We start from the raw sequence: 26119 nt of genomic DNA, 5'->3' as shown, positions 1-26119 counted from the left end.
CATTTCAAGAGCGCCATTATCATCATTATTATAGCTAATATTACTGATGATGAGGTGTTTGTGGCCTCTTGTTGGCCCTAACTAAGGCATCGTCATGGAAACAGATGACAGAAAAGAGCATAGCTTTATTGAATTACTCTATGAAGCCATTCTGGCCAAATGGGGCTTGAATGTTGCACCGTCTGAGGGAGCGGCAATGTGAGACGTGCCGAGGAGACGCAGATGAGAATCAGGGGTGGAGAGGGAGGGGAAGAAACCCAGATAGAAAGAGCCGTTGAGATAAACAGAAAGAAGAAAGAAAGGAGATATACGATAGAAAACACAGTGAGGACCATGTGATTGGAGAGAGACACAGATCCACTGGTACAGAGAGGCCTGCTGATCAGCACAGAGGAATACTGTGTGACGGCTGGAAAACAATGGTAACAATTCACCAACATAGACATAGTTATATAAGAGGAAATCAGCAGTACTAATTCTATAACACTAATACAGACAGTGAACATCACATCAGAAAAATTGATTATGGGTCTGTCACAGCAGGCCTCTGCTTGTCTTAAATTAGCAGCATCTGCCTTTTTTTCTTTTAAATCAAAACGTCTTTCTGGCCTGACAGATCTCACAGGCTGTCAAATCCAGCTCCTTTACATTGCAAGCACATTCCAACTAGATATATTGAAAGTGCAAATGCGATCTGCTGATATTATGCTACTTAGGAGGAAAACAACCGTCCTTTTATTTGTGAGCATGCAGAAATAGCTCGATGCCCTCGCAGCTATCCCTGCGTGCTGTGGTGCTCCCGCAGATTCTGTCACATGAGTTTCCTGATGAGAAACATCACCGGAAAAGGACAGATTTTTATGTACTTTTTGTGCTTAAACTGCTCTCAAAGCCACAAATGGAGGTTGTCATACATGATTTTTAGATCAAAACGTAGTTGTACTGCCTTTAAGTAGAAACATACTGAGTTCTCTCTCTCTCTCTCTCTCTCTCTAACCTGGATCATGAAAAAGTGGTAGAGCTTGTTTGACATGTGAGAGGTTAAATAATAGCCTCTCTCACTCTGTCTCTCTCTGTTACTCTCTGTCTCACTCTATCAAAACGGCACAGTCTCTTTCTCACTCTCCCTCTCTTAAACCAGCCAGTCTGTGTCTCTCCCTCTCTCAAACTGAAACAGTCTCTGAACCCGGCAGCAAGCACCAGGCACACATTCAACATTTTCCCGGGAGGAATTTTCTAGTTTTAAGTTAAAAGTTATCTGTGGAGGCTTTCTCTCAAAACACATAAGTCTTTATTATGTCCGATTGTTTCGCAGACAATGTGAGCGTTTGTTCCCACTGGAAGATCAGATAGACAGAACAGGTTAAAGTAACACAAACATACAATTAGGACAAAGTGGTAATGTCTTATATTTTTGCAAATAAAAAATGCTGACATTTAGTTTTTAATCTTTTATGTACACACAGCATGACCTCCGTCCTACATTTGTAGTCCACAGTCTTTGAGCACTCACTTCCATACAGCACAGCGTGTGGGAACTATGAGAACAACTGAGAGCAAGAGCAAACACTATTCTTTGCCTTTGAATTGTCTGCGTTTGCTTTGTATGATAAATAACACAAAGAACACAAGATGTGCAAATGTAACACTTACAGCTATATTTTGAGAGACTCGCAAATTCATGCATCCATAAAAATACTTTATGTAAATCATGATGATTTAGATAACAGATAACTCAATCACTGTTTTATTTATTAATTCATCAAGCATAAGATGTCCTGTATTATATGTGATTCTTCTTTCTAATTTCCTCTGAACCTGATTTTTACTGTCGCGAAGGAGGTGATGTTTTCATCCGGTTAGGTACACACACACAACCAGACAACAGCAGAGGTATGTGCAGTGTATCTACGTGAACAGTGTGATGACAAACATGGACGAGAACAATGTTGGAAATAGCGGCGCGATTCCTGATTATATTCCCTCGAACTTTAAAGGACAAATTCGGATTCAAGACACAAAATAAAAACTAAGCAACAAAAAAACCAAGCAGAAATCTAGTGATATTGATCATAGAAAAGCAAACTGGCAGTGCCACATCTGACAAGGCATTTCTGGTATGAACATATCTGAATCAGTCAACGAATTGCAATTATTCTTTTTAAACACTGATATGTTATCTGAGGCCCATTGTATTGATTATTATTAGTCCAGACACATGTATCTACACTCAGGAGTTGTTTAGTAACATTATCTGTATATACAGTATAGTCACAGTTACTTTCTGTCTCAAGTGCATTTTGGGTAAATAATAGGGTACGGTTGGGGTAATGTAGGTCTCTGGTACAGTTATTCCGCTTTATGCCTTTCCTCAGTCTTTTAGGACCAATGCCTAAATAACACCCTAACACCAAAACACTGTGAGTCAGTATTTGTACAGTATAGAACAGGGGCTGAGTTGTAAGTGGACCAATGATGTGTTGTAAGCATGTCCAGGCTCACAGAGAAGCTATGGCTCATCCAAGCTTATGGATGTATTTGGGTTAGATGTAGCTCTCCCACTCTTCCTTCAGAGGGGGAATGGTTTGAGTGCCAGCATCCAGTTCTTTCAAAGCACTTTCGTCACTCGATTCATTTCCCCCCCTTTGCTTCTCATCCTCCTTTTGTTCTGTTTCAGTCTTTCCATCACTTTCCCCGTCCTGTTCCTCTGTAGAATTGTCCGGCAGGAGGAGGTTTGTGTCTGTGCAGCCATGCGGGTCGTCTCGACTCTGTTTTGGGCTCAGTCTCTGGTGCTGACAGCGGCCGTGTTCTTGACCCCGTCCTTGGTCCTGGCTGTTGAAGAAGCTGCGGATGATGTGTTTGGGCAGACCCAGCTGAGCCGACAGGGTGTGGACCGCCTCCTCGTCTGGGTTGAGGCCCACGTCCTGGATGAAGCTCTGTAGGATTCCCAGGGCTTCGCAGGAAAGTTTTAGCCCCTCTCCTTGCGCCTCATCTCCACCTTCGACCTCATTATTATCTGCCTCTGAACAAACCCTAGCCCTACCTTGGCTCTCATTCTTCACATTAGGCCACTTCACAGACAGCTTGTCCTTCACCTTGCCCTCTTGGCTGTCTCTTGTGATCTCATCTGTGCCTTCCTCACCCGCACTTCCATCCATTGCCTGCTCCTTGCCTTCCGTATCCCTCGATCTCCCAGAACCACCCCAGTCTCCTCCCAAACCGCCCCTCTCTCCTTGTCCTCCCTCAGCCCAGTCCTTCATGTCCCCTCTCTCGCCATTGCTGCTGCCTCTGCTCTGCAAACGCATTCTCAGGTGCCCCCAGTTGACCCCAACCTCAGACTCGGCTGGCGATGCGGTGCACGGTTGCCGTGGAGACAGGTGAGGTCCCGCCTCAGGCTGAAGGGGGTGATGAGGTTGAAGATGGTGTTGCTGTGGCAGAGGGGAGTTGCGCTGGTACTGATGAGAGAAAAGAGTAATAAAATAAGAGTACAAGCCATACTGGGTCTTATGGAATTTAGATTTTCAACACCAACTAATTTACACTTAATGTAGATATTCACTGATTTGATAGGTTTTTAAAACAAGGACATTGTTTTTTGTGCATATATAATTATCAAATAATTAAAAAATATGTAATACAATGATGATAATTATAAATATTAAAAAGGATGATTAAAAAACTATACAAAAATTATTGAAAATGTCCTGATTTATTTAAAAAAAAAGTAGAACTAGTTGCAAAAAAATATGCTGCTTACATTTTAGATGGGAAGCTCATGTCAAAGTAGACAACAAATTGAAAACCCTCCATTCTACCATTTTCTTATGATTAATAATGATAGAGGAAGCGACTACTGAAAAAGGAAGTGTCATTTTAATTAGGTAAATGTTAGCATGATACCATCTGCTAACTTTTTTTTTAATTATTTTCACTTCTTAAATTATATTTGTTCAGTTTAGTTTCATATGTGTTTTATTTTCATACACCCCTGTCAAACCATGTCACCTTTTTATTGATGGGGTGACATAAATTTGCAATGTGTAGATATTGGCTGGGGAGCAGAATGAGTAAAGGCACATCATACCTGGTCTAGTTTGGGAAATAAATCAAATGTAGTGTAGACTGTATGATCTGTAACTGCCACAACATGTGAGGTAGACCAGAGTGTAACCATCCAGAACCCATGAACCAGTACACATGTCTTCTTAAAGATGCACTGATATTCCATTCAACATAATCTTTTATTTCACATGTTAACTGTGAGTTGGTTCTTTAATCAAGCCATCAATCTATGCTCTAGCTTAGAAGTGAAAGAAAAATGACAAATTAGTCTCATGGATCGTTGCATAAATATGGCAATCATCTTTTTTTTTGGCATATTTGGCATTAAGCTGTTTCTTTTTATAGCATTTTCTGTGTAAAATAAAGTCTGGTCACTTCAAGCCTTCACGATCACGACAGCCATCCTTCAACATGTTGATTCTAAGCTTAGAGTTTTTTATCTGCTAGCTTATTTATTACAAACCTTTTCCGATTCATGACAGCTATTTCAGTAGTAACATAAAATATAACTTATGTGATACTGGGGATTTATTCTCAAGAACATCTCAGAGATTGAGTGCTTATAACAGTGGTCCATGTGTAATGATTATCTTCCTTATGTCGTCTCACCAGTGTATTGTCACTGCCGAGCAGCGCGAGCCTGTCAGCGCAGTGCTGCTGTGCCATTGTGCTGCTGCTCTCCTGCTCGTAGATGAAGTCTCTCTCGGTCTGGGACAGGCTGAGGAATCGGCGGATCATGCACAAGTTCTCCCACAGGGTCCGGTTCTCCGGACTGGGATCCTCCTTCCAGCGCAGCAGCTCACACAGCCAGCCCTAGAGGAGGAACACACACACACACACTCACACATGAGCTGACCAGGTAACCCACTGGGTTAGACTAAGCACACAGGGATGACATGTTCTGTCCGTCACCCAGAGGTCAAGACGCTGAGTCAGTACACATTTGTATTCCTGTGGTGTTCTTAAAAAGACTGTGACGTCCAGTTTGTTCCTGCGGTGCAGATCTATCTGACCTGACCTGACAACTCCCCGAGCAAGAGGAAAAACTTGAGGAAAAAACCTATTTGTTGATCAGCTATTATGTTAAAACAAAAGGCTGTGAAGTGAATATTTCTATCTCAACAGGTTGATCTTATATAACTCAAAAATAACCTTCTATCTTAATCTGTCATTTGATGCCACAGCTGATGATAAAGCTAAGTAAAGCTAACCTCGCCATGCTGCAAAGTGTATTTTTAAGTTTGTATGGTGGCAGCCCAGTGGTCCAGTGGTTAGCCTCACAGCAAGAAGGTTCTGGTTTCAAACCTGACAGTGGGTTGGCAGATTTTGCATGCTCTCCTATTAGGTTAATTGGACTGTTTAAATTGTCTGTAGGTGATAATGTTTGTTTGCTCCTATACGTCAGCCCTGCTGTGATAAGCTGGTGACCAGGGTGTACTCAAAGGATAAGCCGTAAAGATGATGGATGGATGGATGGATGGATGTTTGTGTGGTATTAAGTACATATGGGCAAAATTACACATACATAATTAAAATGTAATCATCTGGTCTTTTCTTTAGTTTGAACCTCTGGTGGAAGGTAAAAATAGATTTGGGACACCAAAATTGCCATGGCAACATGGCACCATGGAAATATATATGATGAGTTTTGACTCATGTCACCACAGTACGCTGATTATCTAATTGATTTTGTGAGTAATTCGAATTTAAGCAGATATAAGTAGTGATAACTATCAACCATTAAACGGTAGAACTGGTAGATATCAAGACTGGTGTCTATTTCTTGTTTTCTGTGGTTAAAGATGCTCTGATGGCAAAGCTGCAAGATCATGGAGACATTTTCATATTAGCTGGAATTGTTTCTGCATCACGACAGTGGAAACTTGTGAGCAGCAGATTGAGGAAGATGGAGCCAGCGAGTTTCAGATTCATGAACTAGAGCATGATTACGTTGGTGAGGAGGCTGATACCCTCGCATCGAGTAAATTCACACAAACACACCAGCCCAATGCGCACAAACACTCATGCAGATGCACGCACACCTGGCTGAAGCCCAACTCTAGCACACAATGCCATCCAGATGCACAGTGCAGATAGAACAGAGTGATCCAGCATGGTTCTGCCTGCCAAACAACCGGGTAATAGAGAGAGCGAGAGAGAGAGGAACAGAGTAGATAGAGAAAGCACGTTAGAAATTGAGGCCAGTGAAAAGATAGAAAAAGAACCTCAGGGCTTTTGGACCACCTGTCTGTACTGGCATGACCGCTGAATGACCTCTAAACATCATGGTGATGAGACGAGAGCGAGGCTATGCTGTAAAAAAACGAAGGAAGGAAGGAAGGAAGGAAAGACAGAAGGAAAGAAAGAAAGAAAGCTGGAAACTGGAGGCATGCACAAGGGGAAGGGAAAACGAGACAGCTAAAATCCCCCCATTCCATGAAGGGAAATTATCCTCAAAACAAAAGGCAATAACAAGCTTATGGAGCCGCCATAAAAATGAGAACAATAAACACTCAAATCATGCTTGTGTGTATGTGCACAAGTGCATTTGTGGGCCTGTGTGCTCTCGTGCGATTGCGTGTACTCACACTCGTACAGTATGTCTGTGTGCACAAATAAGTGGTGTGTACGTGTGTATGGCAGCTATTAAAGCGATAATTTAGGACACAATAGCAGTCTGATGCACTGATAGTGCTCTGCAGAGTACAGCTGCTGCTTGATTATCTGGGCTTCCCTCCACACACAGTAGCCATCCTTGCTTTAACTGGGGAGATGGACTAATCTGGGATGCTAAATTTGAGCAATCAAGCAGTGCAATGATTAGGAGCAATATGTGTGTGTTTAAAACTGGAAACCTTCATGCGGATATACCTGACTCTTGGAGGCGGCCACCTTTGCAAACAGTGCCTGAGACACCTTGGCTCGCTTCATCTCGTGCTGGATCTCCTCGTAGATGTTGGAGCTGACGTTGAGAACGCAGCTTTCCGTCTTCAGCCCTCTGTCTGCTGAAACCGGGGAGAGTCTCGCCTAAAAAGTGACAGACAGGAAGACAGAGACACAAAGAGAGTGGGTTTAAATGCAAGCTACGTTAATCTGAGTAACCAGCATTAGTTGCAATACACTGTCAATAACACATAAGTTTCAAGTCTTGAAGAAAGGGAAGCTAGGGAGGGAACGTATCCTTTATGCAATGCTGAAAATGCCAGGATTTGGCCATAAACAATGGGGGATAAACAGAAGAGTGAAACAAATCCAGGAATTTTTTTACATTGCGAGATTCGGTGTGATTCTTAGTTTCTTAGAGAATATTTAATGGATCTTGATGAAAAAAAACTGTAATATTTAGGGAACTGATATCTTTGAGTTTGTGAAATTTGGTGGAAATCCAAATAAAGATCTGGATCTATTTTAATGTGGTGATTTATATTCAGTCGAGAGCGATGGTCATTAAGGGATCACTAAATGTAGGATGAGACATTGCTTGGAAATCCAGGATCCTCGGGGGATGACCAACATCGGCAACTTTACAACTCCCATGATGATGATTTTTAATTGTTTATAATTTCCTTCACCATTCACCGTCTTTTAAAATAACCTAATCATCTCAGTGTTCTTGCACAATCTTTCACAGCCGAACATGCTGAAAATCACCTATGTTTGCTTTTGCGAAGATATAATGTGGTTTTACAACGAATGAACTTTAGTAAAACTGAGTGTTAATTTTATGCCTCTGTCTCTCCGTGCGTCTGCTGGCTGACCTGCGTAGATCTCGGCGGCGTGTTGTTGCAGCTGGGGATGAATCCGGTCAGGCTCCTCTCTTTCTCCTCCTGGTAGATGCGCTCCCTCTCTGCCTCGGGGAGCAGCAGGAAGCTGTACATGGCTCGCAGGTTGACCAGCAGAGACTGGGAGGCGTGTTTGGGGTCCTCCTCCTTACGCAGGATCTCTGACAGCAGGCCCTGGTAAAAACATGCACAAGCACAAACATCGACACTCATTGATTAGTGCAAGCAAAGAAATGTACGTGGATAAATAATACCATATGCAAAATTCATACAGGCTGTATATTGGCATGATCAAAATAACATTTAGAAACACATTATAATTCAAATAGTGACTGATTTTGTGACTTGACAACGTTATTATCTCACAGACAATTGATATCAGGGAACCACTTGTATTTAAGTTATTTTTCCTTTATCTTTATGTTAAGATCATAGATGTAAAGTTTCTTACACACCAGAAAGAATTTGGAAAACACTCATATCCAGCTTGATCTCCTACACTGAAGTGTTTCACAGCTACAGAAGATACAGAGCCAGGTCCCAGTCGGTGCTAAGCACACTACTTGTCTCTAGTGTTAGCGTCACTCTGTGTGTATCTGTCTATGCAGGAAAGCCTTCAAACGTCCCATGCAGATTGCAGGGCTTCCTTCCTGAAAAGAAATCAGATTTCATGCTGGCAATGAAATGACATAAGAGGGAACCAGCCTTCTTATTCAAATCCTGGATCATCGTTGAATCCACCCAACAAACTCTGCCTTCCAAATAGAAGGAGGCTTTACATGAATCGCCAAATGACGAATGGTTCCCTCGCTTTTAGATGGCATCTTGGCCCCATGCCCAACTTGTACGCCTGGCACCTCGGATTCGGCAATGGGGAGACATGGGGGTGGATAATAACTGATGACAGTAATAATAATAATAACAATGGGCTTAGCCCGTCCTTTGAGCTCCATTTCTGTTGGTGTGTTTTGTGAATGTACTATAATGGACACAGATAACGTTGCATTTTAGTGTTAGAGGCGATGGTAGAGGGAGATAATGGATGCGAAATGAGGGGAATGAGAGGCAGAAGAAGGGAAAGATTAGAAAAGAGAGATAGATTGGCAGTACGAGGTAGATTTTAAATGAATAAAAAAGGCTGCCAGAGTGAAAGGTGGCACGATGGAGGGATAGTGAGCTAGAGGAAGAGGTAGAGAGGGAGACAGAATTTCTCCAAGGGGTTGTGATTAGTTGGCCCAGCAGCTGCTTCATCGCTGGCACCAGCTTTTGTGCTGCAGAGAGCTGGCACAGACACACACATTCATACATACACACATGTGCGTTGGGGTGGGGGTGCACTGCGGCAAAGGCCATGCCAACATGCCAACCACCAAACACACATATTCACATAGAACACACTTACGTACCACCGCAACACAAGAGAACCCTTCCAGCAGATAATCACCAGAAAACAGGCTTTTAGTGTTGCTGCAAAGCTTTTAGCATTTTCATTCAGATCATAATCTTGGGCTGCCCCTCTTTTCCATACCTGGGTCCTGTTAAAAGCCACCCGGGCAAAGATGGCTTGGGAGATGCCTGCTCTCTTCAGCTCCTCCCTCACACAGTGGTAGATTTCCAGCGGCACGTCACACTGGCCCCCTGAAGAGCCAGCCGGTGCCTGGTTCGGAGGCCCGGCAGCAGGGCCTCCCCCCGGGCCGCACTGCCCCTGCTGTGGAGCTTGGGACTCTGAGGCGAAGACGTTGGCTCTCACCACAGGGGGGTGGTTGAGATACTGTTGCGGGGACGGCGAGAGGCCCTGGCTCGCCAGCATGCGGCTAACAGCATACTGCTGGTTGAGAAACTGGGCCATCACCAGCTGCTGGTTAACCATTTGGGGGCTGAGAGGTTGGGTCACCAGCGCAGGAGGGCGTAGGCCGAGGGGTGGGTGAGCACACATGCCGGCTACTCCTCCTCGAGGGAAAAGAAGGGTTGAGCTCTGCTCGGTACCTGTGATTGGCTGCTGGGTGAGGGTAATATGTGCAGACTGCTCAGAGAAGCTGTCAATCTCTGGTGAAGAAAAAAGGAAAGCAAAGATGTAATTATCAACACATGTAATATTAACAGTGCACCCGAAATCCATACTACTTACCAATTCTAGGACATGTTCACATTGAAAATGTAGCACATTAAATATTCAAACCAGGATGAATTGCTTACTAAATATGATTGATTTTACGTGTGCTGTGAGTCAAGTTGTGGGTGGCAAGACAACATTAAAAGAATCTGGGAAAATAAAAGAAAAACTGTTTTATATCTTAAGGGAGAAATTTAGCTTTCGGCAAGAACACATTTTTTATATTATTACCTGTCGAAATGAAAAGGAAGAGGGATTTTTGCCAGCTAAAACATACAATTAGCATGTAGTTTATGTGGAATACAGACATGCTGTAAAACTAATCATGGGCGCTTGTCTTTTGCAGGCTCGATTGAAATCCCTCACCTTTGAAGCATTTGGTCTTCTTGAAGTGCTTGTACCATCGACCAAACTCGTGACACTTGGCAGCTGAGACATTTGCATAGTAAGTGCTATTTACAATAGATGATATCATACTCTGAAACAGAGGGAGGAAAGACAGTGGAAATTCATTACACTTTCTGAGCTCCTGCCTGGGTGTCTCAGCTGTTCACACATCTGATATTAATGATCTCCGATCTGTGTTATTAAAAAGACCCCCAGGTAAATAGGATAATAAAGACAGATGAGTGTGTGTGTGTGGTGCGTGCGTGTGTGTGTGTGCGCGCGCGCTTAATCAAACAAAACACAAGAGGTCATCAGAGACTATGCCTCAGTGTCTCATTCACATACATACTCTATATACACAGGAAAACACACACAAACACACACACACACATGAAAACACACACACAGTTTTTCCCCAAAGACCATCCTGTGCAATCTTTACATCTGATTACACCTTTCATCTTCTCATATTTATTTTAATCTGCTTCTAGCAAACAAGAGAGGGGGTAAATGGAGAGATGGGGGAGAGACAGAGAGAGAGAGAGAGACTGAGAAAGAGAAAGAGAGAGAGGGAGAGATGGGGGAGGGCAGATTGATTGGTATCTGATCTTAACACTGTAAAGGAAAGGAAAGAATCCGAAGAAGAGGGAGAGAGAGATAGAGCAATTTCTCTTTATCAAACTGTAGATGTCCTGAGCACCCTCAGGCAAAATAACAGATAGATCAAGTTGATACTTATGATTATTCATAAAGAGGCCTTTCCCAAATACTGCAAGATTTATGTAAAATTATTTCTGCAGTTGTGTCTGTATTTGCTTAATTAAACGCACAGGAGCTGAAGGAGATCTTACAGCCAGATTTTGATGTTATTGCTGAATGTAACGGGTACAGCAGGAAAAAAAAATCTGGATACAAAAAAAGAGTGAGGGTGATGGGCAGAGAGTGAGACGGCGGCTGAGGCTGGCAGACGGATGGGGGGGCAACAGGCAGACAGGTCGGCCGTCGGCGGAATCAAGATAGGCAGCAGCCGAGGCAGCGTGGCTTTTTAAGAGATAACCATCTCATGTTATCTGCCTCCCGCTCCTGCGCTCTGCCCCCGCGCCTTATCTACCTCCGCATCTGGACTTCCTGTCTAACTATTGGACCACACGCTCACTCTGTGTCATGCATCAAAGAAGGCACAAACACACACAAGCACACACACACACACACACTTGTGCAGGACATGGAAGGGCAAATACATTTCACACGCCATTGAACGTCAGTGCTATTTCTCCTATTCTCTTTTCTTGTGTCCTGCGTGTGTGTATCGTACCTGGGACAGCGGACACTCCTTAGCCAGGGAGCTCTGGTTCATGTCCTTGAGGAGCTCCTTCAGAGCGTTTCTCACTGTGGAGTGACTCCACTGCTCGGCTGGCAGGTCTTCCAGTTTGGGGCAGCTAGACAAAGAGCAAAGTAGGAAGGCTTGAAATGCATCATTCCAGTAATTACCTCTGCTAAGGAGGTTGTTTTTGTCTGTTTGATTGTTATTCAGCAGGATTATACAAAAACTACAGAGCCATTATCCATGAAATTTTGTGGAAGGGTGGGGGTGAGTTCTCTGATAAAAAATTGTAAGTATTTAAGTTTGTGCAATTTGTTGCAGATCCAAATAAAAATCCAGATATAGTGAATTTAAACGTGGTTTTATAAGACGACTGTTTGGCAATGAGCTGTAATGTAAGAAACTTCCAGAGCCACAGATGCCGTCTCTTCTTTTTTGAACAAGTTGCCCATTGCAGAGCCCCCTCCTCTCCCTCCTCCACCACCAATAATCACACTCAGACTTTCATTCGCACCCACAGTTGCACTCGCTCATGTGTTAAAGAAACACGCGCACACTTTAATAAGGGTGTGAAAGTCTAGTCTGTGGAAGGAAGACTTTAAGGAAACTCATGTGAATGCAGGGAAATCGTACACAGCCCCACGTTCTGCTTTCTCTTAAGCAAAACAAGGTTTTTTAACCTGTCACAGTAGGAAAGATGCTTGAGTGAATTGTAAAATCAATGAAAGCTGATTTCCATTCCTGGTCCTGGTATTATGCCTAATGGTTCACTGTCATACTGTCATGGTTTCACCCACCGGCACTAAAGAATGTTCCATATACTTTCCCAGCTCCTTTGCAAGGCCCTAGCACAGCTATAGGTTAAAAAAAAAACACAGAAGAGATCCTGATCAAATGTAAAAAGTACAAAACAACTTTTAATGTCTCCCATAATTAAAATGCTCACTCATTCCAACGAGCAAATAAAACCACTCATTAAAGTTAACATAATGATATTTAAAATGGTAAAAGTAATGAAGAAGATGGGGAAGAGGAGGATGAATAGTTTCGTCATTCTGTTGGAGACTTGTCTAGGAAAAGCTATTTTGTATGGGGCCGATTCGGTCCATGCCCTTTGGTTATTTTACTCATATTAGGGATGGTGGGTTGCTGAGGTGTTTTCCAGAAGCTTTGAGGGGCTGGGAAATACTGTAGTGGAAAATAACTAAGTGTGGATGAAACCTATTTTGTAGTTGAAAAGTAACTTTTTGCAGACCTGTCTAAGACTTTTATGACCTGAGCTGTTTGTGACCTGAAACCTATATGACCTGTCTAATACCTTTATGACCTTTTTATTACTTATTGACTGTCCAAGAACCTAATATCCTTCTGCTTTATAGTCAAAGGAAACGTATGCAAATCAGTTTCCTGTGTCTTAATTCCTGTCTCAAACTGCGCCTACAGAACCAGTCTGAACTGGCTCAGACAAACAGCCTTAGTTCTCCTATATAAGATCCTTGCATTTGACTGTTCTCCATCATCACTCTGAGATCCCTGTGACTCTCTGTGTTGATCCTTTCTGCAGAAAGCCCCTATTAAAATACACTAAGACAAAATTTGGTGTTCCAGCCTCTTGTATTTTCAGATTTCCATCACAATACCAAACAAATCAATAAGAGAGTCCCTCACAGACCAAATAACAGGGAGCCACACTCAGTCTCACAACCACAGCTAGACTCCACACAGACAGAAGAAGAAGAGCCTTAGATGCATACGGCCGGGTGTCACGTCTGCTCTCTACCTGTGCAGCTGTATTTTCAGGGTGATGACATGGTGAACATCCTGCAGCATGTCCGCCACTGTAGCGTCCGGAGCATCTGTTACACAGGACAGAGGCACCGGGTTCCACCTGCCAACCTGGATCAGACCTGAACACACACACACAAGTTTAAACTGTGAGAACTTAAAGACAATCTCTCATGTTTCCCTGCCTCTCTTTGCACGTGTGTGTGTGTGTGTGTGTGTGTGTGTGTGTGTGTGTGTGTGTGTGTGTGTGTGTGTGTGTGTGTGTGTGTGTGTGTGTGTGTGTGTGTGTGTGTGTGTGTGTGTGTGTGTGTGTACCTTTAGCCTGCGCGGCAGAGCTGTGAGAGTAGCCCAGTGTCAGCAAGGCCATCTCTATCAGCTGGTTAAACAGCAGATCTCTCTTGACCAACACAAACTCGGAGTGTTCTTCTCTCCTCTCTCCGTCCATTTGGCTCTCTCTGTGCTCCACCACGCAGAACACCGGCAGCACGCTCCCTGAGGTGAGGGAGACAGCTGATTTCAGACAGCAGGACATTTGAGAATGAAAAATCCCAACATTCATTATCAAGGTGGTAAGTGATGGTGCGACATCCTCAAAGTGAACCAAAGACAGTTATTGGACATAGCAGGTGAAGTGCAGGAGTCTCTGTTCACTGTTCAAAAAAGCCAATCTGTAAAAAAGTATTTAAGACCCCTTTCCCCATGTCAGCCCATGTACCTCTGCTGTGCCAGTTTTTGCCCTGTGGCCTCCCTGCGGTGGGATTCGGGGCCAGACAGGGGTTTTTGGCCACAGGACTCCCCTGCCGGCTCCTCTCCTGGGCCGAGGGTCCCGCTCCGTTTTGTTCCAGCCGAGCCAGCTTGGCGGGAGGGGGCCTGGGGTCTACAACGGGATCACTGCCCTCGGATTTCTTGGCTCCATTACACAGGGTGTCCATCTGTGGTATCACACTAAAACAGAGACACAGACACATAAAAATCCAAAGACTGTGCCAAGTTGCTTCATAGAATAACAATCTATATTATCTTGGTCGTAAATCTGCAGACTGGTCAGTGGTTTTATGGTGCACCCTTTGGTGTTTTTGAACTATTATGCTCCAATATTTTTTTATGGGACTTTTGCAAATACAAGAACATTAAAATGTTTTCATCGTGCAAGAAAGAATATGTTACATACATCCGTCATTTCCAGCCTGGAGCCTAATTAAGTAATATCATACAAAGTACACAAAGAATTACAAAAGTGTCGAAGAGACCTGTCTGTGTCAAACAAGGGGATGAGATTTTTGACGCGCACGTACACAAACACACACTCGGATCAGAAGAATATCCGGATCAGTGTGAGGTGGTGACCTTCACACAGATGCAGCGATCAGGACGACCCTCTAAATCCAGTTAAACTCCAGTGAATGGCACATAGCGCAGTTTCTCCTCCTCATAATAAACCCGCTGTCATCTCCAGACGCGCAGCTGAAAGTGACAGGGATTCAGTTCATCCTCGGCGGCGCTGATCGTCCCACGTCCGGCTCTGCTGAAGTTTGATGGAGGCGAACCCACGAACCTGTTTCAGCCACAGACCCGGCGGCGCGCGTCCCCCGACCTGCCATCACGCATCAGCAGCCCATTCCCGCAGACATCCGCCGGATCCATATGGCACACACGCGCTCAATCCCATTGATCCCCAGCGTCTCTCGACCATGTACGCTCCCGTGCGTCCTCCTCACCGCGCCGATCGTCTGTTCACTGTCCAAGTAGTTTTGCGTCTAGTCCTCCTTGTTGCACCGTTCACCCACCACGCTTTATAGCATCTTCCGGCGTTAACGATGCATTTACTGGCCTCAGCGCAAGTTCAGATCGAGCACCGGGGCATGCTGCAGCTGCTGCCGTGGATCAAGCCCCGGCACGGGGAGAACAATGCACGGCTCTGAGCTCCAGGATCACATTATTCTCTGCGTGTCATGTACGCGGCTGCAGCTCTGACGCCGGGGCAGCGGCTGTTGTTGGTTACACTTCAAAGCCCTGTGCGCACGCGGAGAAAGAGAGAGCGAGAGAGAGAGAGAGAGGGAGAGAGAGAGAGAGAGCTAGACCCCCCATCACACACACACATACACACACACTCATAAATAGGCTACACGGACCCAGCTGCATTAGCATATGGTGTAATAATGAATTCACTAGCGCGCTCCGTAAATGTATTAAATGTGACAATTGCGCATAAATCTATTTATTATTTTCTGCCGCATGCTGTGCACGCACTTATTATTGTCTTTAGGGTATCGCGGAGCTCTCCATGGTAACAAAGTGGAGCAGGACAGAAAGGTGGAAGCGGCTGACTGATATTAACTTTTGATCGGTGATGTGTTATTGTCACAGGAGCGTGGCTCATGTTTAATGCGTAGATAATCACATTTTTACCCCATTCAGCCAATAATGTGTTCTGTATCTCATTACAACACAATATATAGTAGCTGAGAGTAAATTATTCATATCAATACTATTGCATACTTCTATAATAATACTTTAAAAGACTAGAGTATAACTGTGCGGAATAGTATAGTGTTATATATCTCATTACAACATTGTATCCTAGACAAGAGTAAATTATTAATATCAATACTATAGCAGACTTCTATAATAACACTACAAAAGACTAGACTATAACTGTGCGTAATAGTATAGTGCAGTATAGTATAGTAGTAGCATGGTGTTCCACTATAATGCCTATTATATAGACATAGTATAGAAGGCTAGTATATAGTATAGTATAGTGTTCTTACCATGCTGTTCTTGTATAATGATATTATATAGACATAGTAGCCTACAGCAGGCTAGTATATAGCATAGTGTAGTATACAATGCAGTTCTACTGTAATGGCTATATAATTATAAACATAGTATAGTATAGTATAGTATAGTGTTATTCTTAAATTACTTTAGTATTTTTACATAGTGTAGTATACCACACTGTTTTACCGTAATGCCTATAATACCATAAACATACCACACTATAATATACGTAGCAGTGTATAGTGTAGTAGAGTATAGTACAGTGTTATACATTAAATACTTTAATACTTTTACATAGTATAGTATAGTATACCACCTGGTCTACTGTAATGCCTATAATAATATAAACATACTACACTATAGTATAACATGGAGTATAGTATAGTGTAGCATAGTATGGTGTAGTATAGTGCTGCACTAATGTAATGCTTACACTCGACACTACTATACTGAACTATGTAAAAGTACAAATGTACTAAAGAAATTATTGTGGAACAGTATACCATACTATGTTTATTTTTCTATAGGCATTACAGTATAACTGTGTGGTATTCTATACTATACTACGATACCCAGTAAATCCCATTATAAAATACCCCTGAGTTTGACAACCAAAATCACACAAAGTCATGAAAGGAAATCAAATCCATCACCGTACCTCAAAGTTTTGCTACAGCTGAATCAGTTCAGACCGACAACAGCTCGTCCTCTTCGCCGAGATCTCAAGTTACAGCCAACTATCAGCAGACCGCCCCCGTCCAGTCCGCCGCAGACAAGACGCACTTCACCTCCAGAGCTGCGATCCCCAAAAGGTGAAGGTGTCCCAACACACACACTCACACTCACAGCAGGTGTGTGAGTGTGTGTGTTGTGTGACTGTGAGAGAAAGAGACAGGAAGAGTCAGGGATCCTTCACGCGGGCAGATAAGATTCAAGGACTTGTCTCATGAAATTTTACACCGGTGTGGTAACAGGTCTTTTCTGCAGGTCGATGCTGTGCCGTGGGAGCGTATGTTTGGGGAGGGAGAGCATGCTCTACTACTTTTGACTAATTAAACAAAGTGAATTAGCTATCTCCCCAGCCAGAGCGAGTCATGGCTGGTTACACATCATTCATGGTGACTAATCCAAAGAGAGAGATGTCACTCAGCTGGGTGCAAGTGTCTGTGTGCATGTGTGTGTGTGTTTACATCATCCTCCCATAAGTTCACTGTTTTGTTTATGTGTGTGTGTATTTTAGTCATGTCTCCTATGATTTTGTGTGAGCGCCTTCAAGTGTTTATATTCTCACATTTCCCTCTCTCCCTCTCTGTTACCCTCTGCTCTTCTATTTAGTCAGTGGCTTGATACGTCGTCAATGAGGCTGGCATGCTAAATGATAATTAAGACCATTACACGCTCACAGAGCATGCTACCAGTGCAGCACACGGCTCCCTCAATCGCAGCCTTATCTCAGGGGACGCCCTACGACTCACATAGTCGTGTATCTCTCCAAATTAGGTTAGATTTTCCTTCTACCTCATTCGCCATGGATGTGATGTGGTTATTATAAACTCATGACATGGTTAGTGAGTCTGCTGCTGTTAGAGGGGGAGAGGCATCGTATTGGCACGTTAAAGGGGAACGGATTGCCAACACTCTGTGCCTCACATCTCTGTTTCTCTCGCTCATGCAACTTTTTGATTCTGAAGTACCTTTGCAAACACACACACACACACACACACACACACACACACACACACACACACACACACACACACACACACACACACACACACACACACACACACACACACTTGACACTTACAAAAGCATGCATGTGTTTGTGTTCATTAAACCACATCACCTCAAATGATCTGTCATCTCGAAAATGTACACTTTCATCTCTTTTGCCAAGGGTGGAAAAGTACATTTACTTAGTTACATTCACTGCATTTACAAATACTGCACTCAAGTACCGTTTTGAAATTTTTACTTAAGATATTACAAAAAGAAAAATATAAACGGACTTGAAGTAGAACTAGCTGCACCTCTAACTGCAGCAGTAAAATGCCCCTTGCATCTTCATGCATCATTATTAACAATCTACTGATGCCATGAGATAATGCACTTTACCAGTTGCACAGATAATTCTGTATCAAATACTAATCAAGAAAGAAAAAAACACGCCCTCAGGTTAAGCTGGTGCATTAATAAAAGTCCGTAAGTCTTGTCTCTGACAGAAAAGGTTCAAGTTTGAAAGCAGAGGACCTCAAGATTTCAGATAAGATTGTGAGCTCAAGTGATGGCCCCTCCCTACCCACTTGATTTAAAAACGGATGGGTTTTGTTTGGTGGGGAGATACGGATGACCAGATGGAATAAGGGACAAATGATAGTGGGTGGAATTGGGTTAGTAGAGGGCAAATGGGCCTGATATGTCATGTGACATTTCTATATCCTCTACTCATAGAAGGGCTTGTGCTGTGTGGTTTGTGTGTGATTGTGAATGTGACTGTGTACACACTGCAGCACATATATATAATAGCCTATATATATATATATATATATATAGGCTATTAGCTTTGTCAAAGTGTGTATGTAAAATGAAGTTATGCCGTATCTTTTAACAGCCATGCCCATTTCCTGTATAGCACCAGAGGGCATCATAAAAACCATTAAGCTAAAATGTCAGCACAGTGTAGCCTCTGCAACCCAGCGGGGGAGTTTGAAAGCATAAATGCAGGACTGTATGTTATACATACACAAGGCCAGATCTGACTGGAGGTTAACAAGGACTCTTTTTAATGGAACCAAAGCAGACAGATGAGTTCAAATTACTGCAGAGAAGCACATGACTCACCCAAAACCCGAATGCACATTTACTGTAGGTAAAGCAAGCACTTTTGCAGATATGTAGTTCAGCACTTTTTATTATTTTACTAAATTAAATCTAAAACAGGTATGTAATGTGCTGATGAATTCATGAATTTGTATGTTAAAGCCTTTAGCCCCTTTGTGCAGGATTAACAAATTTACAACTCTGGCGACCTCTTGTGGTGGTTGTATTCAAAAAGACATCAGATCCAGAGAATATATGGCAGGAAGCAAAACAAACAGTAGACTGCACCAAACTGCCAAGTGTCCATCTAGGAAAATAAGAACACATTCATCGTACAGTTTCTTAACTGGTTACATGTGAGTGTAATAACACTAATAAAATTCATAGTAATAGTTGTCAAGGCCATGGTGTAATTTGCTATTTGAATGTGTCTTTACAAGGTTGAGCTCCCATCGTGAATGTGCAACTTTTCATATCTCGGTTTTTATTTATTGGTCATTTTAAACAATTGTCTTAGAAAAGATCTGTATCAATTGAATGTAATTTATGATGAAATTCCGGTGGGATAGCTGGCTGCTGAACAAACTGACTCTAACCTGGATTGCTGACTTGAATTTGTATGAAGACGTTGAAGTAGTGGAAAAGTTGGAAATTTAAAAAGTGCAGTAATTGTAGTTAACGCAACGTATGGAGTCAAATAAGAGTCATTCATATTCTAAGCTTGTGAAATGATGTTCACAAATACATTTGCAGCTTGCAATTATGAATCACTTAATGTCTGAATGTAAAAATAATGCATTCACAAATCTTAATCTGAGAATCCTAAAAAAAATCTCACAAATTTTCTCCCAAAGTTTGTGAACGTGAAATAAAGTTTTACAGTTATATAAATATTTTGTGCATGTGCCAACGCATTTTGTGCACACAGATATAATTTGAACAGGTGCAAATGTGGAATTACTCTGTATAATTCACTATGTGCGGGAATATTTTTAACAGTGAGGTTTCACAAAGTCTTTAGACGGAGACACACACATTCCTTATCTGTGCATGTGACACTGAAATTACAAGCTACAAGTTACAAGCTCAAATTTTGACCCTGTTTTCATGCCTGAGCTGAGCCAGTCAGCACATCGCCCGCATTGATGATCCCATCAGTCACACCAACATGTCACTCACTATAAACAACAGTTCACTGTCTGTTTCAAGGATCCCTCTTTCTCTGCCTTGCTACCCATCACCTACTTCTGCTCTCTGTGGAATAATTTATCTCAAACATTGTAGATACTGTGTAAGTGGAAAATGACAAGGGGTTTTCCTGGTAAGATCTCAGAGACATAAAGCTGTTGCTTTTCAGTCAGTCTCATAAATAAGTGATTGATTATAGGTAAAATCCCAGAGCAATAATGAGTTAACCGTCACTTCACTGTGAAGCTAAATATGTCACATGTAAACATACACAGGGAATGTGTGTGTGCAGTGGTGATCAGTCTTTAATGATGCATTAAGCTGTTCATTACTCAGGTGGAGCATCACTGTGTGCTGGCTGTCTGTTTTCATTTTATTAAGTGACATGGTTATGGACGTATCTCTCTGTGCTTAACTGCTTCACAGTGCCTCATCTCAGAGACATTATTCATTCTTTATTTCTCTATGAATATATATCCTCCATTTATTCTTATGTATGTCCCGTTTCTTTGCTTGTTTGAAGCCACTGAGGTGATACATGATTTATAGCAGGCGGCCTCGCAGCACCTGATGACTTTACTTTGTCCAAGTGATAAAACAGCTGCTTCACTTGAGTTGAGAATGTGAGTAGGATGCACGGTGCTTGACTTTTGGTGTTTGTTGCCATGAATGTTTTAGCACTCTTAATGGGCCTAATGGGATTGACCTAGATTGGAGTTTACTTTGCTTCTGGTACATGTGCCAGCATCTGTGTGCGTGTGTGTGTGAATGTACACCAAGTTTGCTGTTGTTCGCTGGAGGTGTCTCGTAAGTGCATCATATAAATGTGGAAGAACTTTTGGAATCAATCCTATTTATGGATTTACATCACAGAGTTCGGTTTTGCAAATTAGGATTATATGATTAGCTAGGATTACATGGGGCAGAAGTTTGAAGTGTTGAAGGAAAGGACGGTCGAATTTCTAAAGGGATCAAATATACTATCTATCTATCTATCTATCTATCTATCTATCTATCTATCTATCTATCTATCTATCTATCTATCTATCTATCTATCTATCCTTCGATCCTTTTATCTATCTATCTATCCTTCTATCTATCCTTCGATCTATCCTTCGATCCTTTTATCTATCTATCTATCCTTCTATCTATCCTTCTATCCTTCTATCCTTCTATCTATCCTTCTATCCTTCTATCCTTCTATCTATCTATCTATCTATCTATCTATCTATCTATCCTTCGATCCTTTTATCTATCTATCTATCCTTCGATCCTTTTATCTATCTATCTATCCTTCTATCTATCCTTCTATCCTTCTATCCTTCTATCCTTCTATCTATCCTTCTACCCTTCTACCCTTCTATCCTTCTATCTATCTATCTATCTATCTATCTATCTATTTAATCTCAAATGTAATGTGTGTATTTTTATTTCAAATGATTATAACAGCTTCACAATTTGAAAGAAAAGTTAAAAAAAAGTATCTGAATTTCATTATATCTTTTGTATGCCTCCCTTTTACCTGAATGACAGCATGCACTCAAGCAGAAATATGGACTCCACAAGTTTGCAAAAGCTGAAGAGTCATATTATCCTGGCATGAGCTGACAACACTTCTAACAGCCTCCTGTGATTTCACAGAATACTTTGCTTTTCTAGTTTTCAAGCGCCTCCATAAATGTTCAAAGGGGTCGGGTGACTGAGTGGAGTCAGGTCTCTTTGGTTTTCGAGGGTTTTTTGCAAAGCTTTGAGGAGTGTGTGCTGAGTCATTACCCTGAAGCAGCGTGAATCTGTCTACACGATGAAGAGTGGAGTGGTACTTCTCTCTGGGCAGCATGCAACTCCAGACTGTAATATTCCCAGCACCATGTTTCACTGTCAGTTTAATACACTGTGGTATCATTCTCTCTGCTTGTCTCCTCACATAGACTCCCCTGTACTGCCATAAAGCTCAAACTAAAATAGATCAGTCAGGACTGTTCCCCTGTCATCCACTGTGAAACACTTTCTGTCTGGAGTCTTGCTTTCTTTAGTACCTCTACCAAGGAGGTTATGTTTTTGTGTTGTCTGTCTCACTGACAATAAGCTGAATTACGCATAAACTAATGAATGGATTACTACAAAACATGAAACTCAGTGTCGGTTGGTGCACATCCGAATCAAGGGGAGATCCAGGACTTTGTTTCTCACCGTCCTTAACAAGATATTTTCAAAATTTGTGTTGATTTTCCTGAGAATAATTTATGGATCATGATGAATAAAATCAGGCACATTTAGAGGACTGATATTTATGAATGTGTCCAATTTTGGTGCAGATCCGAATAAAAATCCAGGTCTAGTGAATTTAGATGTGGTTCCATTAGAGGACATTTGGGCCTTGGTGGAGGTTTGTGCTGTCTGAGTGCTATTCTAGTTTTTTGTTTGGTCTGTGCTGTTGTATCTCCCGTTGAACTGTTGATCTCCTGCCCAATTGATTGTGCTTTGGATAACTTGTACAATTTGTGCAAAGCATTTGAGCTCCAACCACTTCCCTCCTTGGAAACCTTTGACTCTGAGAAACCCCCTCTTTGCTTAGAATTACAAGGACTTCTGACTCTTTACCCTGGTCTGGATAGAGGTCTTCACGTGTGCGCCCAAGCCCCAGGACCAGGGACGCATGCGGGTAAGGTAAAGATGCCACTTTACTACAAGTCCAGCTCGGCTCCATAATACCCAATACCTGAATGTATCGGAGAAAAGCCGACAGTGATCGGAAAGCGCTGATCGTAATGTTGTAGTGCGTGTGTGTGTGTGTGTGTGTGTGTGTGTGTGTGTGTGTGTGTGTGTGTGTGTGTGTGTGTGTGTGTGTGTGTGTGTGTGTGTCTGTGTGTGTGTGTCTGTGTGTGCTCCAGTTTATGAGCGAGTGCCCCAGCTCAGGAGGTGAAGGGTCAGAGATCAGAGGTTACACCGAACGCAGTTGTTTTTATTGACGTTCAAAAGGGCAAACAGGCGATATTATAATTATGCTGGATGCAATAAAGCTGATTCTGAAAGAGTTGCATTTTACACCTGTCACCTTGTCAAGTGAAGTGAGCATCAGCAATGAGGTTTCAGGATCTGGAGGTTTAACACCAACTCCACTGGCACAGATGATAAATAGGATTTGTGCATCATGTACAGACGCAGGAGAGAAGACTAATTTGATCAGATAAGACAGAAAAAAGCAATGCAACAAAACAGGAAGTGCCCAAATTTATTAACATTAATATAAGTTATGGCTTTATTAAACACGAGGGATAATCTTTTGCCAGCTTTCTCCAGTTTGCGGTAACACAATATATAATACAGTGCAGAGAATAAAACTATAGAGTGTTAAGTCTACAAATTATAAGTGAAAATAAAAATATGAAGTGTATTAGGAGTCAATGTAGAACCAGTGAAATAACATTAACAATTAAAAGAAAATGAGAACCATAAAATAGTAAGTTACATAATACACAGTAAACTAATAAAGTGGCACAAAGCAATAATCATAATACCAATAATTAATATAGAACATTTCACATGATCTTGAACATTACATTATGAAAAATCTCTTTGCAAAATCTCATTCAGTCGTGTCTAAACTCTTTATTTCCCTACACCGTCCACACGAGGGCGTCATCGAGCCACTGACAGGTCCGTTGATCGTTTTCGACCCCTTGGTCAAGACACACATGCATGTCATGCCTTACCTCTGCCATCGGGTGGCGCTAAAAACTAGTGTAAAGTCTTTGTTATTGTTATTATTGCAAGCCGCGTGCCAGGCAAAGAGAGAGAGAGGTAGAGAGAGAAGGAGCGAGAGAGGGAGAGAGAGAGAGAGAGAGAAAGTGAGGAAGAGAGAGAGAGAGAGGGGGAGAGAGAGAGAGGGAGGAAGAGAGAGGGAGTGAGAGAGAGAGAGCAACGTGGACATGTTGACAGTCTGACAATAAACACAACAATGTAAATGAAACACGCGTCTGTGGAAGCAATTACTCTGCAATATGTGCTGCCATGATTTCATTTTTATTTATTGGAAATGCTCTTCTCTCTCTCTCTCTCTCTCTCTCTCTCTCTCTCTCTCTCTCTCTCTCTCCTTCTTTCTCACGCCACATTCAGTCCGTCCCTCTGTCTCTTTTGCATAATACCTGAGCAAACAATATATGTTCTATTTTCAGTTTTTATTGATTCATTTTAAATTGATTTATATATCTTTGCTCCACAAAGAACCCCTGCTACCTGAAATGCATTGTCAGCTGTCGTTAAGCTCATTTCGGAAGGTATATCGTGCCGCGTAGGTACTCAACGTTTACTCAACCTTTATTTTTTACTCGGGAAAACATTTGCACTAGAGCCGAGTAGAGGAAATAAACAAAACAACAGGAAAACACTAATAAAGAACCAGTAAAAATGTGCAACATGTGAAAAACAAGAGCATAAGTAAAAAAAAAAAGTAGGAATAAATCGGTGCATAAGAAAATACCGTGAGATTAAAAACTTAAATTGCCCAAAGGATAAAAATGAGTTGCGCTGTACATTGTTCTATATGTTGCAGATGAGCAAAACTTTACTGGGCCCAATTAAAACAAGGGTCAGTGATATAGTTATAAGAAAAATAATTTTCATTTTAACTTGATTTCTCTATCGAATGAGTTATTAGTCGGCCACTATTGTTCTTTTGCGTAATTGTACCCTGCATCCAAAGAAAGTCTATAATGACGTGATGCACTGAAAACACAGACACACTGGTTCCTCCATTAAGAAGCTGCAGGTACGTGCAGAAGAGATGAAAACAGAAGTTGTGTTTCTGACATGTGACGCTTCTGTGCTGCGAGGAACTCCCCGCGCTGTGGTCGCACTGGTTGTTGTCGGGAGTGATTGATGCCTCCCACCATTGCGCGCTGAGGAGAGACGACCATTGAATCCGGGCTGCATAATAATGGCACCGCTGACAGAGCCCCGGTCGTCCCCGGCTTCTACCTGAGCAGCACCTGTGGGGCTTCATCTCCTCCTGTCGTTCACGCACGCAACGCGAGCTCCATCCCGTCCAGGCTCACGGGTGCGCGCATCACGTGCACTTCACTCCCCCCCCCCCCACCCACCCCCTTTGTCGACCGTGGGGATCGCATTGTGCTGAGTTGACCGGATGGCTGCTCGTGCATATGGGTGGAGCGGCGTTTGAATGGGAGCAGCGCACACATTCGGACGACGCGCACCTTCTCGTCAGTAACTTTGATGGGGACTTCGACACTGAGCAGGGAAAATGCCTGTGATGAAGGGATTACTAGCGCCACAGAACACGTTTCTGGACACTATAGCCACACGGTTTGATGGCACTCGTAAGTTTCATTTCAATCAATTAATCTCTATTCTTGTTTTGGGTGTAAATTTCCTGTTTTTGACAAAGCAGACTGCCGCTTGTTTCCTGGAGATTGAGTAGATGCAACAACACAAAGAAAGGAGGGTTCATCTTTAAGCTTATTTTCCTTGATGTGAGTGGCCTTTCAATTAAAGGTGTTTCAGGTGTTTTGTGCTGAGACAGATTTCCACTTCACTGTAAATCTGGGGTGTTTCATGTCTCAGGGATTTTAAAACAGTTTCTGGAAAAGCCGGAGCTTCACGTAGCAATTACTCTGCTGAGGCTGTCGCTGTCCATGGTGCTGAAGCCCGCTCCAGCCTCAGCACCACGGACAGCGACACAGGGGTTAACGGATACCGCCTCTCTGCTCCACACCTCCAGACTTGTTCACAAGTTGCAGCCTGTATGACATGTCGGATATGAGTGAACCCACCTGGACAAATCCCAGTCTTCTGAGTTGACGACTCATTATTTGTCTGTGAAGCTCACCTTTTATAATCCTCGCTCTTTTGGCCGACAAG

General features: G+C 42.6%; 2 protein-coding genes across 3 annotated transcripts in view; one reads left to right on the top strand and one right to left on the bottom strand.

Moving 5' to 3' along the window:
* Positions 1–1272: 1272 nt before the first annotated feature.
* On the bottom strand, positions 1273–15436 carry satb1a (SATB homeobox 1a). 2 transcript variants are annotated; one of them, XM_047344044.1, is made up of 11 exons: positions 14749–15436; positions 14169–14398; positions 13769–13945; positions 13449–13575; positions 11660–11783; positions 10324–10435; positions 9373–9890; positions 7821–8018; positions 6934–7089; positions 4672–4875; positions 1273–3455 (listed from the first exon to the last, which is right to left on the bottom strand). In XM_047344044.1, the coding sequence occupies exons 2-11, from the start codon at positions 14383–14385 to the stop codon at positions 2544–2546; spliced, it is 2745 nt and encodes a 914-aa protein (XP_047200000.1). In that variant the 5' UTR covers positions 14386–14398; positions 14749–15436; the 3' UTR covers positions 1273–2543. The 2 variants fall into 2 exon arrangements, with proteins under 2 accessions (XP_047200000.1, XP_047200001.1); XM_047344045.1 differs by having other exon boundaries at positions 15009–15436.
* Positions 15437–25502: 10066 nt separating this feature from the next.
* kcnh8 (potassium voltage-gated channel, subfamily H (eag-related), member 8) overlaps positions 25503–26119 on the top strand; it is a 48075-nt gene continuing 47458 nt past the window's right edge. The window contains exon 1 of the mRNA XM_035183047.1: positions 25503–25578. Within this exon, the coding sequence (XP_035038938.1) occupies positions 25503–25578 (76 nt within the window). The remainder of the gene's footprint in view (positions 25579–26119) is intronic.

This window comes from Hippoglossus stenolepis, chromosome 17 (assembly GCF_022539355.2).
Source record: "Hippoglossus stenolepis isolate QCI-W04-F060 chromosome 17, HSTE1.2, whole genome shotgun sequence".
Classification (NCBI taxonomy): domain Eukaryota; kingdom Metazoa; phylum Chordata; class Actinopteri; order Pleuronectiformes; family Pleuronectidae; genus Hippoglossus; species Hippoglossus stenolepis.
The sequence above is the reverse complement of the archived record's forward strand: the minus strand, read 5'-3'. Positions and strand labels throughout refer to the sequence as shown.